General features: G+C 27.0%; 1 protein-coding gene across 1 annotated transcript; it reads right to left on the bottom strand.

Annotated features, from left to right (window-relative positions):
- Positions 1-133: 133 nt before the first annotated feature.
- Positions 134-839, bottom strand: LOC145840696 (uncharacterized). The gene has a single exon (XM_082948021.1). It carries the CDS (start codon positions 835-837, stop codon positions 169-171), a length of 669 nt encoding a protein of 222 aa, XP_082804147.1. The 5' UTR covers positions 838-839; the 3' UTR covers positions 134-168.
- Between the last annotated feature and the right edge of the window lie 20,488 nt (positions 840-21,327).

Here is a 21,327-nt window from a genome sequence, read left to right as displayed (position 1 = left end):
AGATTGAAAATTATATACATACATGTAACAGTATAACAATTTACTATTAAAATAGTCTTTCACTAATAAAACTAATACATAAAATCATATAATAAGAAACTTAATTATTTAAAAAAATCATATAACTACAAAGGCATTTGATTAATTGAGTGTATTTTTTATAGGTAGCTAATTTCCTCTCAAGTTCACTAATTCATTGTAAAGTTGCAAGCTCAGAAAGGCGTCGATTGCAGCATACTGAATTTGGGTTTGAGACAAGGGATAGTAATCCCACTTGCTCATCCTTACTTTGTTGTGCTTAAACACTTCGGCTCCCATCAGGTATTTTGCTAAAGAGGCCAAGCTCCAATTATCTGACTTGTCCAGGACTGAATTGGCCAAGCTACTCAGATCAACACTGGACTTAATGGCTTTTTCCGAGTCTATTCCAAAGTTTCTGGCCAGCTTGTACAGGTCACCTTGTATGTTGACCCCGACTTTGATGAAGTTCTCACTTTCAATCAGATGCTTGAGCATGGGAGGAAATTTTACCATGTTGGACACTTGGAAAACGTAGCAGCAGCTTGCGTCAATGCAAACCTGAACAACGGCCACCTTGTCTTCTGGCTTGCCCTTTTCAAAGCTGACGGGCCACTCAGCGTCGAAACCAGCGTACAGGCAGGAGTCTTTGCAGTTCAGGTTGGTGTCGCAGATCATAGAGCAGTCGCCCAGGTTGTGGCAGTAAACAACTTTGCAATTCGGTGGTAGTTTGAACGAAGACTTCTTTGGCCTGGCAGACCAGTTTGGCAATTTTCTTTTGGGCATGATTTTCTTAATATGTTTTGTTTTAATTTGCATTAATTTAACCTATATGTAAACAACAGTCTAAACTTGGATAATTAAAAGTTTATCTACAACTACTTGCTTTATAAATAATGCAGAATGATGAAAGCATTTTATATGTGATAGTGTGAAATATCTTAAAAAAAAAACTTGATATCTATAAAGTACTAATTTAGTATTACAAAAACTAAGTATTGACTCTGTTATTATAATCTATTTACTCAGTATATGGTTGCTAAAAGGCAATTTTTAGTCATACCTTTTATATTAAAATCAAATTACTTTATCTGTTCTATAAAAGTTAGAAACTATTGTTGAAATATAAACAGTAAAAGTTTAAGAAGTTAAAGTTTTCTATGGAAGATGTAAACTAAAAAAAAGATTATTTGTTTAAAAATACATCTCCAATAATTTTTGATGAACTGTTTTTAAACTTTTTCAGTCTAATTTTTTATATCAAAAAAAAACTGTTAAACTTTTTTTTGCCTAATTTTTTTTCAAGTTTATAAAAATGTGTTACAATACATCTTTTTAATTTAGCAAGGAAAATTATCAAAAAATTCTAGGTCTTTAACTAAAAAAATTAAAAGAAGATAGATATTTTTGAATTTTTTTAACAAAAATGTCATTAAAAAAAACTGTGGTCCCTAAATTTATATCAAATACTTATACTAAGATTGCTCTACATCTAACTGGTTAATTTAAAAAAATATTCTATAAAAACTTGAAGCTTAAACACTAAACCTTAATTAATAAGATATTGATAAATTTCATAAAAAATAATGTTTAAATTTTTTCTATGGCCTAATAATTGAACAAATTTGCCAGTCTTTGAGGCAAAAAAAACTAGCCTGATTGAAAAGATTCCTGATAAAGTTATTTAAAGTACTTTAAAATAAAAGCTTTGTTGATTTTTTTACAGTATATATATTTTTTTTAATATATGACCAAGACAAAAACCACAAAGAACAGTTGACATACTAGGACAATTAAATAAACTTAGATGTAAGATTATAATAAATTACAGTTAAAAAACTATTTTTTTAACTAAGCATTTGATACAAATTAAATTAACTTAATTAGTCACAGTCTCAAAAAATATCAAACTAGCCTTAGATTAGTCTAAGTGGCTTACAGGATAACCCTGTAAGAAGGTATTAAAATTTGTATACTGTTTAAAATTATAATCTTGATTTTTTTTAAATTAAATTGTAAAATAATATTATATCTATGATATCAAACTACTTGCTAAAAGAATAGCTGTTTTTTTTTACTAATTTGAAACAACATGAAATCACGCAATTTCAAGCATTTCCATGAAGTAATAAAATGTAATTTAAGTACTTCATATTGTCTATACAAATACTCAGTAAACTTTATCTATTGATTTTCAAAAATATATTTACTTTGTAAATCATTTATTTTATTTAGTGTTTAGTTTATTATTATTTACACTTATATTTTGGAAACTGTTTGAAACACCAAGTCTAAAACTCTTTAAAACAAAAAACTCAGCCTTAGTCAGACTAGCAAAAGTCAGCCTGATTTTATACAAACACTTTAAAAAAAGTAGTGATAGCCAAAAACTGAAAAAATAACTTTTGTCAAGCCCTAAGACTTTAAAAATTAAAATAATCATATCTAGAAAACAACAGTTATTTTTTAAGGAAAAAGTTGATTTTTATGTAATAAAAACTGGTTAAACATAAATTTAAACTTGGACAAATTAAGTAAAAGTATTCTTAAACAGTAAATTAGAACTTATAAAATTGAGTTTGTACACAAAATTTTACAATTTTAGACTGACATTCTCAAACTTTGACTTATTTTACCTATGACGTAGTCTAAAAAATTTAAATTAATTTTAATATATTTTTCTAGTAAGTTGTACTATAAAAATATTTAGAATGTATTGTGTTTCTTTTTTTCAAACTATATTTGTGCCAAGTAAATTTGTTTTGAAACTAACTGTTTTTAACAAAATTTTACATTAACCTTTTCTTGAAAGCTTTTACAAACTACAAAATATGCAATTGAGATATATAAGTTTTGATTAATTTTTGATAACAGTCAATTTAATAAAGAGTGTCAGAGACGAATGCATAAAAAATTAACAATGTCACTACTTATCTTTTAATATTTTATAATCTAAACCTACAAATACAAATACAAATAGAGTGCTATAGTTTATTTTGTTTTTTATCTTATTGTTGAATATAATATAGTACCTCTGTAAAAAAAAACTCTACTAATGTAATCATGAATTGATATAAAAATTAAGTTTAGTAAAATAAAAACTAAACAAACCTATTTTTAACTTCATTGTCAATGGAGACAAAACAATAACACTAAATCCCAATTAAAAAAAAAAAAAACTAAGCCATCTCTGCCCACACCCAGTTGAACCACCATCAATCAGCTCAAAAATAGATTGCAAATATACCAATACCAAAAATGTATCTTAATTGTTGAAAAATATAGAGAAAATTAAGTTTGACAACTTCTATCTGACTGATTTTTAAGTAAAACAATTTTTAGTTCAGAATGAAAAGCTCCAAGGTAGCTTTGATCTTTTAGGTCTCTTGGAATTTTCTCCCATACTTTATATCCAATTTAGGATAAGGTTTTAGAACCATAAAAACAATTTACTCTTGAAATATAATAATTTGTCTCTTAAAATCTTGTTGAATGATTGTGAATTTATTGTTACTGTCAATGTGTAAATGTAAACCTAATTAAAAGTCAAAATTTAAGGAATTTAAACAATATGGTGCCCATAACGGACTATAATTCCCATGAAGAAAGAACATTGGTAACAGTTGAAAAGAGTGATTACAATTTTTAAACTTGATTAAAATATTGATTAACTTACTTAAAATAGCTATAATTAATCCTAAAGTATACTTATTTATTTATTTTAATGTTTTATAGTAGAAAACATCAGACTTTCTCTTCCCTCTACCACAATAAGTGTTTTGTTACAGTTTTATTATTATATTTTAATTAGTTAGTTATATTATAACTATCTTTAATAACTTGAAATTTAATTACTTGTTAGATTATTAATATTATTATTAAAAAAAAACAGCTGATGAGTCCACTATACAAGTAATAAAAGTTTTAAAGTTAAGTTTTACTTTTTAACTTGTTTTTATGTAAAATTTATTAGATATTTATCAAGTGATCTTCAAAATCTATTTTTACATTAAAAAGTATTATTTATTTTTACGTAGATATTTACATTGCCTTAAGTTTTTACAACAATTATAATTATGAGAATTATCAATCATAAGTGAGTTATAACATATTTTAGAAGTACCAAAAATCTAAATAAAAATTCAAATACGTTTAAGCACATACAAAGAAAATTTACAGAATTTATTAAAGTATAGTTTGATTTACAATTTTCCTTTTATACTTATGTTTATTTTTATTAATATAATTAAATATGATATATATGTTTTTATTTTTCATAGCATTTTTACCACTTTTTCCTTTTTATGTTATTATGGAACTTTATATTGCATTTTACATGGTTGTTCTTGTAAAAAGAGCAACAATAAAAATGTGAAATACATGATTTTAAAAATTGAACTCTAAGGGAGGAGACAGTGTGGTGCCTATGGTAGATTATGATTTCCATAGTCAATATTGGCAGAAACTGATATAAAAAAGAGTGCACACCAACTTTTAATTCAAAAAATATAAGTATGTTTTGACTTAATTTAAATAATAATACTTAAAAAAAATAACTATTAATTTGTAATAATATTGATCTTAAGTTTCTTTTTTATTATTTTAATAAAAACTGTTAAAAAATGTTATAAAATGTATGGTGTGAGGCTCGATGGCTGAAAGGTCTTTCTCCACACCAACCCATTGACATAGATAGGAAGTTTATGTGATATTTAATATTAAGAAACTCGAATATACACCTAAATGTTATATCCCTTTACAACATTAAAACGGTAACTTCTAGTTTATTTGGAATCCTGCAACTTTACAGGATTCCTCTTCAGAGATTTAAAAAGAAGAGTCTAATATTATTGTAATTTTTTAATAAAAATATTTATAAGAAAATTATAATTTAAAACAACATACTTGATGGCAATATTAACTAGACTAATAAAAATTGTGTTAAAATTTTTTGTAGAATTATTATGTTTAATATCACTTTACGAAAATAAAAAGGTAAATTCTAGTTTATTTGGACATATTCCTGAAATTTTAGACGTTTCATTCTGACATTTTACATCAGTATTTTTCTAAAATTCTAGACATTTTATCCTGAAACTTTTCAGGATCCCTCTTCAGAGGTTTAAAAAAAAGGTATTTTTTATTTTAAATTTTCAATAAAAAATTAGATTAAAAAATATAATCATTGACCATAATTGTGAGCCTTCACATTTTTCTTTCTTTCTTTAACTCACTTAAATGAGTGGATTAAATTAAGTTGGTTAATCTAATCTTAATGAACAGATTAAAAAAGTGTCGCTAATATTAACCTCTTCTATAAGTGATGAAGCAAAGATTTCCAGCAATTAATTTAACAGATTATATGTCTATTTACACTTTACAAGTACCAAATTGTTTATAATTGTACAAATTTCCAATTGCTTGACCACTAAGTTAACAATGTGATTGTTTGGTATAAAAATCATTCATGCGTAAATATTTTTCGTTTTGATATTTTCAAATTAGTTTTACTTTGTGTTTAAAAGCATGCTAGTAAGAATTATATAATATAACACTCAAAAGCCAGAACAGTTTACTAAGTTGATTTGACTATTTATAATTTACTTTTTAAAATCAAATCCTGATAAAAATTGCTGAGAAAAATCTTAATTAATGTGAAATTTATACTTATTTCATACGAGCTGTTAAAGTTTTAACAAATTTAAAAACTTTTTACTTTTAGTTTTAATTCTGAACTAAACTACTTAGTTTCATTTGTTTTTTTATTTTGTTTATTATACGTTTGTAAAACTCAGGCTGGTATATTTGAAGGTCAGTCTGAGCTGAAAAAAATCTGAGTCAACAAGCTTTTTTTCATTTTATTTTATTTTGATTATTTTATTTTTTTTTAATTTCAAATTTTTTTTGGAAAGAACTATTGTAGGTTAGGGACAAAACAATGATATAAGTAGTTTTTTTTAAGTGCTGACTCCGTTTTTTAAGCATTTTTTAGCTCAGGTTGACATTCAAGTATAATTCCCTCAAATTCATAACAACTTTCAGAAAGTACACTTACGGATCAGTCTGAGCTAAAAAATAAATGAAAAAAGATGAATCAGCAAACTTTATTATTATTTTCTTTTTTTATACTCTTATCTCTAACCGACCTTACCCAAACATGTTAGAATTAGAATTTAATCAAAAAATTAACTTTAAACAATAAAATTGAAAATATCATGAAAAAAGGCTTCTTTTTATGACTCGGCTTTTATTCAACTAAAACTGACTTTTAAGTGTACTAGCCAAAAAAAATTATTTAAAAAAAACATATCACATAGGACTTGAAAAAATTCTAAACATTATGAGTTCTGTTTTTTTTTAATTTTATAAAAGTTCTGCTACTTGGCGCTATTAAACTCATACTTCATAAATTATAATTTTTTTTCTTAAGAATAAGGTTTAGTTAATCCAGTTTAAATGTTTTGTTCAAAAAAGTTAATTTTATTTGTTTTTAAATGCTTGTTTAGAATTTTTTTAGCCTTTTAAAATTTTGAATATTTGAAAAAAAAAACTCAGGGAAACTAATGGAAATTTAAGGTTACTCAGGGAAGTTTCTGGTCACTCAGGGAAGATTTTTTGACTCGAAGAGTGGCAAACCTTTTATTATTACCAAGCTTTCAATTGGTTTCCATTTATAAACAATTTTTTATGTAAAGTTAGCATCAGGGTATGAAAATATGCGCTGCATTTAAAATATTTAAAGATATCCACATTTTAAGATATCCACTAAATTTAAAAAAGACTTTTTTGAAGTTGACCCACTTAAGGGACATGTCCAATGAATTTTTATACTATTCAAAAACTTGAACTTAAACTTCAATACTAACTTTTTGAAATCTTTAAAAATTTTTTTGTTTAGTTTAGCAGATAAACTTTTTGTTTCAAACAAACTATTTTTTTATTATTATAAATTTATATTTTATTATTATTGTTAAATTATTATATTTTTTTATTATTATGTATTATAAAATATATATTATATCTATTATATTTTATTTCCACTACTCATTATAAACAAAACAGTGTTTCACTCTTATATTGAGATACCAGTTGTTAAAATAATTCTGAAAAAAGTTTTTGAACAAATAAATAGAACTTATATAATAAAATAATAAGTAAAGTTATAAAAAAATTATTGAAAAAATTATGGTTCAATAAGCTTTTGTTTAAAAAACAAAAATTTGTTACTATTACAGAATTAGTTTTTGCTTTAAAGTATAAAATGTTAGTGCTTTTAGCAGGTTATATCAAAAAATAAAAATTGTAATATTAAACCTTAGTAAGAGTTAAAAATATTATTAAAGGAAGAAATATAAATAATTTATATATTTTTAAATTGTAACTGAAGTTCAGGGTTGCCATTTTACTTTAAAACCTGGAAAAATCTAAAATTTGACAATTCAGGCGAAAAAAAAAACCTGGAATTTTGAACAAAAATCACTAAAAATACTTAGAACTTTAAAAATTTTCACATGTTCAGTAATAAATTTCAATTTGACTCAAAAAATATATCATATAAATAAAAAAACTTGTCATCATCAAAAAATTTTTACTAAACATATTTAAAGTAGCTTTACAGAATCTTTTCAACGTTTTTATACTATTTAACGCAGTTTCTTACCTCAAACTTAACTTTAAATTAAAAATATACCAAAAGATGTGTACTTATAAAAACCTTGAAAACCTAGAAAAATTTTTGTTAAAACGAGTGGCTAAGTAAAGTTAAGCTAAGTATTACAAAGTTTTGTTTTTATTACTTTGGTTCCAATGAAAGTTGAAAGGGTTCCGCTCTTTTTCATTAAACTGACCACCTTGGCTTAGTAGCTTCCTTACTCTAGATAGGAAAAATGTTGATTTTGTTCCTAATACCTTATTAGATTGCTGAGTGAGAAAATATACTTGTTATACAATAAATAAATTGTAAACAGGAGTTAAAACTACTCTTGACAAACTGTTTTAAAAGTTTTGTTAAAGTGAAGTAAAATACAACATAAAAACTATACTTAAAAGAATTAAGTTGGTGTTTTTGTTTATTTTTAACCGTTCCTGCAACTTAAACCTCACAAACAACTGCTGAAATTTCTACCTTAACTTTTTAGTATCCTGTAAGGAAATTTAGTTTTAAAATATTCCTGAAAGAGCCTATACTATATGTTTTTTTAAGAAATAGATAAATTCTTACAAGTTTTAATCATTCACTTAGTTTTACAAGTTTCTAATTATTTGTAAGTTTGTATAAACGAAATTTAAAAAACAACTGATTAGAAATTATAAGATAAAAGTAAAGCACTAATAATACTAAGCAGTAAAGTTTAAAACTGCAATAAAGTTTATAAACGTACAACTGCATTTGTGTATTTTGTTTTATTTCAAGAACAATTCCTGGATAAAATTTTTACTTTAAAACTGCTTTTCTGATTAGTATTTTGGTAGAAAATGAATTTAATCACATTTTTATATTCTGTCTATATTTCAAATAACTGTTGTAAAGGGTGAGTATAATTTGAGATCTTAGTTTTGGGATAAATTTATTCCATTTAACAAATATTTTTTCTAATCAACCAAGTTAGTGTTCGTGTATCATGAATTATTCTTTATAGTATCAGGGTTTTCCAACTCGTTATTTTAATTTCAGAATGGCAAATGTTTTAAAAACAGACAACCTCCCTTTCCTCTTTGAAATATATCACCCTTTTCCAGTTGACTACCTATTTAATTTTCGATGCCTTACTATTTGTTGTGACTTATCCAAAATTTCCCTTAAGGGGGCGATGTTGCATACTTTCGGAAACCTTGTGTTTTATGAATTTATAAGCTACTTTGTCAGGGTTGGTGCGCATCAGGTCAATTCATGCTAAATCAGTTTTTTTTTTGAAAAAAGCATTTAAAAATATCAGTTGTTTTTTTTTTTGCTTGGAAATTTCAGAATTTCAGTTTTTGTTATTCTAAATGCTCGAAAACTCCTGAATTCAAAAGAAATTGACAATTTTTCTTTTTTATAGGTAAATCCTATTAAGGTGTAAATTTATAATTAAGTAAAAGTTTAGCAATTAAAGGCAAACTCAGTCAGTATTTGTAAAAACAAATGCTTGAAACCTTTTGTTAAATGTCTAATAGAGTTTTAAGAATCGTTATTATTTTGTTTTGAGTAGATTATATACTTCATAATTATAAAAATTCATTACAAAATAAAAATACAGTTTAAACATTACAATTTAATTCAACAACTTAGCTGTTTGTTTGAATTTTTTTACATCAGCTATGTTTTTCAGAGCTTAGTTGGTTTGACTGTTTTAATTTTTAATTTAGAAGCTTTATACCAAATACTTTTTAGATTAAAAATCTTGGCAGTTTATTCATATATTTTACCGATTCTGTTAGCTTTATTTAAATTTATTAGTGATATTCACAAGACTTAGCTTTACGACATAAGTTTCTATCCATTTAACCATAGTAGAATTATATTTTACAAGTTATTGAGTTGACAGTATTTTTTTTTAAATATTTTAATTTATCATAACATAACACTTAGGCAATTTCAATTAGCAAAATGAAGCTTATTTAAAATTTTTTTAATAAGTTCAAAATTAAAAGAAAGTATTTTAAGTAAAAGGTGTATATTTGATTTTTTTTAATAGTTAATACTTTTAAGACTTGGTAATAAATTACTAAAAATAGTTAAATGATAGCATTATGTCAAAAGTTATGGCAGAAGCTTATTTAAATGATAGTTAGCTGATAAATAAAGAGTATTCTGCCTGGATAAAATAAATGCAAAATAAATGAATTTACTTTCTAATGCAATTGGTTTTGCAAAAAATCATGCTCTCAAATATGGGTGAGAAAGTGGTGAAGTCAGCAGACACTCATGGCTCAGTATCTGCAAGACCCTTTAACTCTAGTTCACTTAGGAGACGTTTATTTTTTAATCTTAAGCTCTTCTTCGGCGACTTTATCATTTTACTTAGTATAGTAAAGAGTATGTTTAGATAACAAATTAAATAATAATTTTAAACGATTATTAGAATAAAACACCACTGGTTATAACTTACAACAACAAAGTTTAATGATCAGTATTTAATAAAAAAAAAATTAAAGACGAATTAAATTAAGTAAAGATACATAAAAAAAGAAATGAAGCTAAAAAAATAATTTTATAATTTTGTACTTTCTTTTGAAATTTAAAGCAACAAAGTTTTATAACGCTCTATTCGCTTAACTGACGTTACAACTGAAAGAAATAATCTAATTCAAAGTAGAAGGATATTGATACAATGTCATAAACAAGAGTTTATCTCTAAACTGCCCTTACTAACACTAAACACTGTGTTTGTATCAAAAATCGGTCTTATGCAACCGTCATAATAACATTTTCAAATTCAAACTTAGCAGTCCTTCTAAGTACTTTATTTATCAATAAGTGTAAACTCTTATTTATAAATCAGTGACAATTCGCGATTTTTAGCACAGTATTAAGGAACCATTTTAATCGAGATAATCATAAGAATGCTTTGAAACGGGTAAGTACTACCAGAAACACCTATTCTTGATTGTTCAAGCAGCTAACCAAGCTCCAGCAAGTCTAGCACTACTACTGTTTCTGCTGATGCAATTTGTGCTGAAACTGTTTGGGCATTGACCATGGCACAGAAATAACTTTTCAGCAAATTCCTGTGATGACGTTAGTAAAAATTTCAAAACAATGTTTCGATACAGCAAAGTTCAGCGTTATTTACCATGGGAGCTCAAAAATACTACTTTGTCGTCAATTTTGGACTTGATTCATTTTTCCACAATTAACTAGTTGAGTGTGTAAATTTTATACAATACTCTTTAATGAAAGTCTCTATGAAGTTGTTAAAAATCAACAAGCTGATTTTCTTGTATCATACTGGGACTTTTCTACGCAGAAATTTTATGTACAAAAACTCGCTTTCACATGTCATAAAATGTATTTTAGTTCTTTTTCACTGCCAAAGTCAAGTTGAACGAGGTTTTAGTGTCATTAACTTATGAACGACAGCATGCAAGAGAAAAACTGTAATTGATAGACGCTCAGTGAAAGACTTTATGCAAACTCCAGACTCAAGCCTTATGAAGTAAAAATCAAAATAGATTTTTTTATTTATTCGTTTATAAAACTTTTTTTGAACAATCTATGTAATATCATAATAAGCTTAAATCTTTTTCAGTTTTAGTAGTTATGTTAGGAATTATGATATTGTTTTTTGAGAGATGTGTTCAATTATATTTTTTTTTTATTTACAGACTTATTCAGAGTTCTGTTTTAAAAAAATTGACCAGTATTGTAACTTATAATTGACGAATTCAAGGATTATTTGACAAGAATCCTGTATATACGTGGTGCGTGGTTGATACAACCAAGCTTAAAAAATTGATAAAGGTAACAATTCATTCAAGCACAAAATACAATGACTAGTTACAATGGAAATGGGTAAAAGTTGCACGAAGACAATTTTAACCAAGGGTAAATTTTGCACAAGTGTAATGCTATTTGCATTTTCTCTTTTTTGAGAGAGCATATTTTGTATATAAGCTCGGGCTTCGCTTGAGCTGGGATTATTAGTATTTGCTGCTTTGTATAAGTAGAACACTCAGTTAGTAGAATTTTGTACGCTCGTGCATATTTGACAGCAACCCGTTAAAAGTATTTAAGTTGCTGGGTAAGCGACTGATAGATGTTGAAGAATAACTTTGTTAATTTTTTTTTATTTTTTTTTAAGTAAATTTTGTGAATGATTTTGTTTTGTTAATATACTAATAAAGACCTCCCGATACCAAAAATGACTACTAGAGGAGATATTCCTTACTTTGTCAAAATACAAGACTAAATTTTAAAAAAAATTACGCACAAACCCTATTTGTACAAAATAATCATGTACGAAAAGAAAATTTACTTCAATTAATGTAAACAACTTTTTTTTCTTAACTTACCTAAAAAAGTAATTAAATCATAATTAGATCGTTTTGAATCAAGGTTGATTAATGTTCTTAAAAACAAACTTTATAACCAGCTAATTAGAATGCACTATAAAACATATTGATACTACTTTTACTAGGTAAGACAATATTTATCAATGTGAATTTAAGCTTTCAGAAAACAATGTAAATAAGTTCTAATCTTATGATTATGTACTTTTCTTGTTGAAAATTTCAATAACTTATAAGTTTAGTATTATTTTGAAATAGAAATAAATTAAGCAACAATGTATTTAAGAAAATAATTATAATGATTAACTTGTATCACATAAATAAAACAAACATAGCAAAATAGTAAACAACTATCTAATTTTAAAGGTTGTTTGCTTAGTACAAGTATCTGTTGTGGCTAAATAGTTTTTATGGCAACATCTACTTTTCAGCTTAAAATACTGTTTCAATTTAGCGACGGAAACATGGATAATGGTGATAGAATCTCGCAGAACATTGCTAATACTTTAGACCCGTTGACTATTCATTTGAAAAATATAGTCCAAGCTGAAGTTCAAAACAAAATGAAGCAGGTGCAAGAGAGTAAAAACCAACTGACTACTGATCTAAGGATGGGTCTTCTAGTTTGCGTGAACTCTTTGGATCGAAATGAGATAACTTCGTCCGTCCTAAAGTTTCATTCGCGGAAATTTCTTAGATGCCTTGAGTCTTCTTGGTTGAACAGGCTGTTTGCGAATCCTGAACGTGAAGAGATGCCACAAGTTGAGCGAGAAGCTGTGTCAGAAGTCGTGTCAAAAGTTTTGGCGGAAATTGTAACAAAGGTTGTGACAGTAGTTGAAAGTACACCTGCAGCTGATGGATATTTTGATGATGAAATTGATTAGACGTGGTGTGTTGTGAAACAAACTGTTGCTTTGAGTTTAAATTAAAATGCTTGTTTTTGGTTAATTATTTGTTAATGATACTTTAATATTTTGATTTTTATTGCATTGTAGATAATCGTGAGTTGAACGCTTTGTAAAATTTTACACTGTATTAGTTTTCTATAAGTTTTATGCTTTTTAATTTTTTCAGAGTAACACCTGAAAAACTAATTTCTAAAAGTTTTTTTTGTTTATTTATGCAAGTCTGTATCGTGCTATTTTAAAATTTTTAGTTGAGAGAAAGTTGATTGTAGCTGAACAAAAGTTTTTATTTTTCACTGAAAAATAGTTTATTAAAGTTTACAACGCTTGTTTATTAATGTTTAAATTAATTAAAAAATATATAATTAATGCATTACAAAAACTCTATAAAAATGTTTGAATGTTTATTATTGATTATCTGTTTGATTAAAAATAACTATATTTGTTTTGTTGTAGTAAGCTTGCTAAAATATATTTGTACTTAAATCTTTTTATAGAGTTCCACATTATTTTATATCATTCAAAAACTTATTTGTTAACAATACGTTTAATCAGACCGTTGTTTATTATCATAGAATAATAAACTTTATTTGTTCTTAACTTGTATGACATTCCGTCAAGCAACATACTTTAATAACTTTATTTGTGTAGCAAGCAGTTAAAGTTTTGTTTATTTTATTGTCTAGTTATGCAGTTATAGGACTAATTTTATTAGTAAAAAAATCTTACTTGGAAGCTATTAAATATATTTAGGCTACATGGCAGACTATAACTTTAATACATATGATATAAAATATGTTTAAATAGTTATAATAATACCTGAAAAAGTTTATATGGAAGATCTTAAGAAACAATTTTTAAAGTTTGACAGTTAATAAAGTTGACGTTTTGAATTGATACATAAATAAGTTATACGTAAAGTTAATTTTAGACCGTATTAGTTTCTAGAGTTAATAATTTCTATTTAGTTTGAGTATAATTTTTAATATTGTAACTTTTATTAAATTAAATAATTCAAAGTTCTCGAATTAAATGTTTTTAAGGATATTTTTATCTTATATTTATTTTATTAGTTTATAACTAACAAAACAATGTTTCAGTCTTATATTTGCATAAAGGAGATCCTCAGTTCAGTAGTTTACAACTGAGGATCTCCTATGTGCAAATATAGGAGTAAAACATTATTTTGCTAGTAATAAACTGTTAAAACAGATATTAGATAAGTATTAGTTTTAAGACTAAAACACAAAGCTTTTTAAATTACCAAATGCTTTAAGCGGTCAAGTTGATTTTTTTTTTGAATATGTAATACTTACACTCTTAAGTTCATAAGCTGTTTAATAAAAATGATTTCAGAAGTTAAACTATTCTTGAATTTATTAGATCTACCTTCTAAAAACTGTTATAAAAGTATTTAATAGCTACAACTAGCAATAAATAAACATCATTGATATACTGGATAGCTTGTATAGTTTAACTAAAATAAACTTAGTTATTCAAAGTTACTAAAAGTTGTTTTTTTTTTTATTTTATTAATTCCTGGTTCAAGGTTGCATATACTACAAAATACATATTCTGTGAAAATAAGTGTCAGAAGTCTATAGTTATTACTTGTAAAAAAATTTAACATTAGCAACACTTCTTGAATTTGTTCATTGCGATAAAAGAAGTCAATTCAAACTATTCCATTAAATTACATCAGCAGCCTATGTTTATCATTTCAAAGGGCTGAGTTTAAGACTGATGTTTATTTTTTACCATAGAAAGTCAAAGATTCTTAAATGTATACGTAATTAAGTTTAGTTTAGTTCAATCGTAGTACGATTTCTTAATAGTCTTTTTTGTCTACTATGGTCTTTACCTTATTTATCCAACACGATTTTTAAGAATTTAAAAAATTAAAAAAAAAATACAATGTAGTTTTTTTTTTGTTATTTTGTAAGAATCTGGACGGATACTTATTTTATTCAAACGGTAGATCCATAGTAAACACCCTTAAATATATAATATTTGAAAATGTATTGCTAATAATTATGGGGAAATCTGCTATATTATAAAAACCTATTTTAAGCTTTGATGTCTAAATTTTTCCTAACTTGTTATAACAACAGTACTTTATTTAAAAATATATTTACTTCGATTTTATAAGTGTCAATTAATTCGTTATAACGTAATTAAGTAAAACAAAGCACTTTAGAAAAGCTATGTTAAACCAGTGTTTCTGAAACTTTTTTCAAAAGGTCCCCTTTAAATAAATTAAAAAAACTATGGCCCCTTCTATTAAGATTTCTCAAAAAACTACCAATAAAACCGCCTAAGACCTTTTTTTGCTCTTTATCATCAACTCTAGAATATCTAGTAAGTTTCAAATTATGTCCTTGAGGATCTTTCTTATACAGTATGTGGCCCCTAAAATTTTTTCATAGTATCAAGTATAATTTTAAAAACTACCATTAAAAACGCCTAAAATCGTTTACTTCATCATCAACTGCAGATATCTAGTGTAAGTTTCAAGTTATGACTTTCTGGCCCCTTTACTGCTCATGCCCTCCCCCTTCTGCTGTCATGGCCCTGTAATGGCGCCAAAAAAAACCCTGTGTTAAATGGATCTAAAACTAAAATAAGTTTTATTGTTTACTTAAGTACGACCAATTGGAACCAAGTACATGGTGCATAGTTAATTAAAAACAGAGTTCTTTAAAAACATACGTATTATAGAACGATAAGTATGTTCGTTTGTTTACAAATTAAATTTTGTAGAGGGTTAATTTTTGTATAAAACTTCTAAATAACGGTTTAATTAAAAAGCAGTTACAATATTTCAATATTAATAATATTGTAACTGGTTTCTATATATATATATATATATATATGTCTCCAATGTAATTCTATACATAATCTGCGAAAAAAATTAAAGCTTAAAAGCATTGTGAGCCCACAAATGTATAAATACTCATTTGGTACAGTGGACTCAAATCGCACTTATGTGAATCGCACTTATGTGAATAAATTATATAAAAAAATAAATTTTGGTCGATCTTAACAATTATTTAACTTCAATGTAGTCTAATTTTATGTCTATCGAATATTTTAGATTAAATTTAAACATACCCTAGAGAATAAAAGTCATAGGACTTTTCAGTAGTAGCTCAAGTTTTGCCATATGCACTCTTTATATTATAAGTGTCTTTCTTTTGAAATAAAACAAGGCAGATAAAGTTTACATATTATATAATTTATTTGATACGCAGTAGAAACTAAATATAGAGTTATAAATATTGTTTTTTCGAAAACTACGTCACGAACTCTTTCTCAGATGCTTACTTCATAATAGAAAATCACGTATATAGAAAATTTTTCTTATCTTTTGTTTAAAATGCTAAACCTAAGAAAAAAAAAACATTCATTTTTCGAGGCACGCTTAAACTCTTTAGTTTTAGAAAATTTGCTAGGATGTCGTTAAAAAATAAGCAAAAATACAACCAAATTAGCCTTTTTTGTGCAAAAAAAACTGATAATACAATAAGTGAATTTATTAAATACAAATTTAAGAAACTTTTTTAAAACTATGAAAATAGCAACTAAGTATTTTTATTTTTAAGAAGTTTTTTCATACTTTTTAATTTAACCTTCTAATAAAATTCAATATAAAGACATAAAATTTGAACTTATTTAAAACTCCTAAAATCGCTCTGTGCCAACTGGTATAACTTTTGTTATAGATGGAAGTTTTTAGTTTAGTTTCAAGCACTAAAAAGCTGGATTTCTACTTATAAATATTTAAAGATGAACTACTTTTTTTTTTACTGATTCAAGTTGTGGGTCCACTGTGTGGTAGAAAAGTTAAGAGCTCTAGTTGTCACACAAAATTGGAAAATGTTACATAGAAGGGAAAGTTTTTAAACTTTTTTAAATAAAATCTACCAACGATCTACAACAAAATCGAAACAAAAAAAAAGATGTTTGAAAATTTTTGTAAGTAAATTTCGAAAGACTAAAATTTCTTATGAAATATAAAGTTTTTCGGAAGCTAATTTTTTAGTTCAGAAATAAAAGATATTTCTAGCAGCAATTGTACCTACAACTGGGGCATTGAAACTTTGTTGCAATAGGAATGTCTTCACTTATGGCTTCAAAAAGTGAAGCATCTGAGATAATGGACTCTGAAAAACTGAGTAAAAAGTAAAGCACGCACTCAACGTACAACAGTGCATACGAAGCAGTGTGCACACTGCGGAACTGAGCTCCAGAGATAGTAGCACCATTTGAAGAATCAGATCCGTCACAGCTGTTTTGAACACTTGGAGGAACTCTTACTATTAGAGCTACCGGGCCGATAATAGAATTCAGTGAAGGAAATCCTATTCTTAAAACTACTTGTCCAGTACTAGAGTTACTAGAGTTTGTGGCCTCATTCATTCTTGGTCGAACCTGGGTGCTTGGAGGAACTCTTACTCCTAAAGCTGCTGGACTAGGTTCACCAGAGTAGTGTTCAACGCGACTACTGGAGTCTGACACACCCGTGGTCCCATCTTCGACTTCCATTGACTCGTGTTGATCAGACAGCTCAGCAACTTCATCTGCAGGGCTTTGGCTGTTCGGCGGTTCAAACCACTCTTGTATGCAGTCTCTGTGAAAAAAGTGGTTACACGGCAATCTGCAGAGAACTTGATTAGTTTCGTATACTTCCTGGCAAATCACACATTCCTTGCTTTCCACAATACTTTCAGTGGTTTCGTCGTATTTGAAGGAGAGTTCTCTAACTCGCTCTAAAGATACAACGCTGCCCTCAAAATCTTTCTGCCTTCTTTTTACCTTGTTCATAAGTTCTAAATATGAACATCTATTGCTTTTCCACTTTTGATCTTCCAAATAAGAAATGTTTTCAAAGTTTGTTATTTCTTTGTCACTTATGTCAGCCAATGATTTTTCAAACACTTCTTCTAAAAGAGCATCGTATCTTTGTAAATCAAAGTGAGCAAAAATGCGAATGTCGTCTCTGCTTGAATTTTTTGTCAGCTGACGAAACTTCGCAAACTTTTCAAAATCAATAAAATTAGCAGCTGAATCAAAATTAAACTAGAGCTCAATTTTTTTTTCTCCTTTTACTATGTAGTACTGATTTATGACAAAACATTTGTGCTTTTCAAGAAACTCAAACAAATCTAGTCTTACTTCTTCAAACTTTCTTCTGTTATTGTATTTGTTGTTTGGATACTTCGAATAATCATCAGATATTTTGCCCAAAAAATTCAGGTAAAAACTTACAACACCCATAATGACACTGGCAACATGTTTCATGTTTTCAGTGTTTATTTGACTTCCAGTTTTATTAATTATATTAAATTCCATGATAAACAACTGCCTTGTTATGTCTGTCTGAAAAATAATATTAACTAACTGCTTAATTTTTATATACTATTTAACTATTCTCAAGTTAAATCAAAAATGTGCAATACTGTTGTGTTAGTTTTTGTACTTCATAGATTTATATTAAAAGTAAAATTAGTTTTGGCGGGTATAAAATGTGTTGTCGTAAGCTTTATGATAAATAGCACAAGTTTTAGATATTAATTAAAAAATAAATTTAAAGTTCTTTACTTGTTAACAATTTTGTCTTTTACTTTCTTTTATCATTCTTCATTGTTTTAGAAAAAGATAACCTCATTCTAGTAGTCGAACTTTACAAGATGTAAATACAATGACTTAAATATCAGTGTTTGTATAATATTTCATACTGTACAAAGTAGGTTACGCTAGAATTAGTTTTCTGCACACTAAACCGTTTAGGTTTAATTAAAACAGGGGTTTTTCCCGTTAGGCTATTACAGAAAATTAGGGGTCATGAGCAACAAAGGGGCTAATAGTTCATAATTTGAAACTTACACTAGATATTGCGCAGTTGGTGATGGGGAGAAACGAAAAAATATCTTGGGTGTATTTAATGATAGTTTTGAAACTTATGCTAGATACTATGGAAAAGTTTTAGGAAATTTAGGCGGCCAAAAACTGTGAAAGGGGGAGCTACAAGGCCAAAATTTGAATATTCTGGAGTTGATGATGAAGAGCGGAATAAAGGTCTTATGCATTTTTAAATGTAGTTTTTTTAGAAATTTCGTTTTAGGGGGACATAGCCTTTTTACTATATTTAAAGGGGGCATTTAGGTAAAAAAAAGGGAAACCCTGATTTAAAACAATCCAATTATAATTTAACTACTTTTTTAGGTAATTTAAGAAATAAAAATATATTTTGTTTACATTAATTGAAATACTTTTTCACTTCGTACAAGATTATTTTGTACAAATAGGGTTTGTGCGTAATTTATTTGTAATTTAGTCTGATATTTTGTTAAAGTTAGGAAAATCTCCTTTAGGTCTGCCCTTTAGGTATTGGGAGGTCTTTATTAGTAAATTAGAAAAATAAAATTAAACACAAAAATTTCTCTTTAAAACATTAAAAACATAACAAAATTATTCTTAAACATCTATCAGTCGCTTACCCAGCAACTTAAATATTTTTAAAGAGTTGCTGTCAGATATGCACGAGCGTACAAAATTGCACGAAGATACTTTTGCCGAGGGGACAAATTGTACGGAGACATTTTGCATGGGTTGATTTTTTTTACTATCACTGTTACCTCTAACCCTTACCCTCGGTCAGTTGGTAGCTTTTTTTTTCATTTTGTTTGTTATTAATTTATCTTTTAGTTTTTCTTTTCTGTTTTTTTCTATATATTCGTATATATATTTTTTTCTGTTACTTTTTTACTCTCGTGAATAACTGTAACTTGTATCAGGGTGTTCTACAAATACAAAGCAGCAAACATTAAAAAACCTAGCTCAAGCGTAGTTCGAGCTTATATACAAAATATACTCTCTAAAAAAAGAGAAAGTTAAAGTAGTATTACACTTGTTCAAAATTGACCATTGGTGCAAAATTGTCTTCGTGCAGTTTTGTCCCCTCGAGCAATTTTGTATTGGTGTAAAAGTATATTCGTGTAATTTTGTGCCCTCGTGCGAATTGTCTTCGTGCAATATAGTCCTCTCGTGTAGTTTTTTCCAAACGTGCAATTTTGACCCGTTCCCATTTTTAATTGGTTATTGTAATTTGTGCTTGAATGAATTGTAATCTTTAACAAATTTTTGGGCTTGGTTGCATTAACCACACATCACGCATATACAGGATTCGTGTCAAATAATCCTTGATTTTGTCAATTATAAGCTACAATACTGGTCAATAACTTTTTTAAAAACAGAACTCTGAACAAGTCTGTAAATAAAATCAAAATATAATTTAACACATCTTTCAAAAACATAATCTTATCAAGGAAAAATCATATTTTTAAACATAACTACTAAAACTGAAAAATAATTTCAGCTTATTATGATATAACATAAATTATTCTAAAAATTTTTATAAATGAATGAATAAAAAAATCTTTTTTGATTTTTACTTCATAAGGCTTATGTTTGTGAGTTTGCATAAAGTCTTTCACTGAGCGTCTATCAATTACAGTTTTTTCCTGCATGTTGTCCTTCAGAAGAGCCTTGATGACACTAAAACCTCGTTCAACTTGACTTCGGCCTTCAAAAAGAACTAAAATACATTTTATGACATGTGAAAGCGAGTTGTTGTACATAAAATTTCTGCGTAGAAAAGTCCCAGTATGATGCAAGAAAATCAATTTGTTGATTTTTAGCAACTTCATTGAGACTTTTATCAAAGGGTATTGAATAAAATTTACACACTCACCTAGTTAATTGTGGAAAAATGGATCAAGTCCAAAATTGACGACAAAGTAGTATATTTGAGCTCCCATGGTAAAGTGACGCTGAACTTTGCTGTATCGAAACATTGTTTTGAAAGTTTTACTCACTTCATCACTGGAATATGCTGAAAAGTTACTTCTGTGCCAAAACAATTTCAGCACAAACAGCATCAGCAGGAACAGTAGTAGCGCTAGACTTGCTGGAGCTTGGTTGGCTGCTTGAAATAAAAAAGAATTGGTGTTTCTGGTAGTACTTACCAGTTTCAAAGCATTCTTATGGCTATCAAATGATGGCGATTAAAATGGTTCCTTACTTTTGTGCTAAAAATCGCGAATTGTCACTGATTTATAAATAAGAGTTTACACTTATTGATAAATAAAGTACTTAGAAGGACTGCTAAGTTTGAATTTGAAAATGTTATTATGACGGTTGCATAAGACCGATTTTTGATACAAACACAGTGTTTAGTGTTAGTAAGGGCAGTTTAGAGATAAACTCTTGTTTATGACATTGTATCAATATCCTTCTACTTTGAATTAGATTATTTCTTTCAGTTGTAACGTCAGTTAAGCGAATAGAGTGTTATAAAACTTTGTTGCTTTGAATTTCAAAAGAAAGTACAAAATTATTAAGTTATTTTTTT

This window comes from Thalia democratica, chromosome 7 (genome assembly GCF_965202585.1).
Source record: "Thalia democratica chromosome 7, ktThaDemo2.hap1.1, whole genome shotgun sequence".
Lineage (NCBI taxonomy): Eukaryota > Metazoa > Chordata > Thaliacea > Salpida > Salpidae > Thalia > Thalia democratica.
Note: the sequence above shows the minus strand (reverse complement) of the source record. Positions and strands in the feature narration are given on the sequence as shown.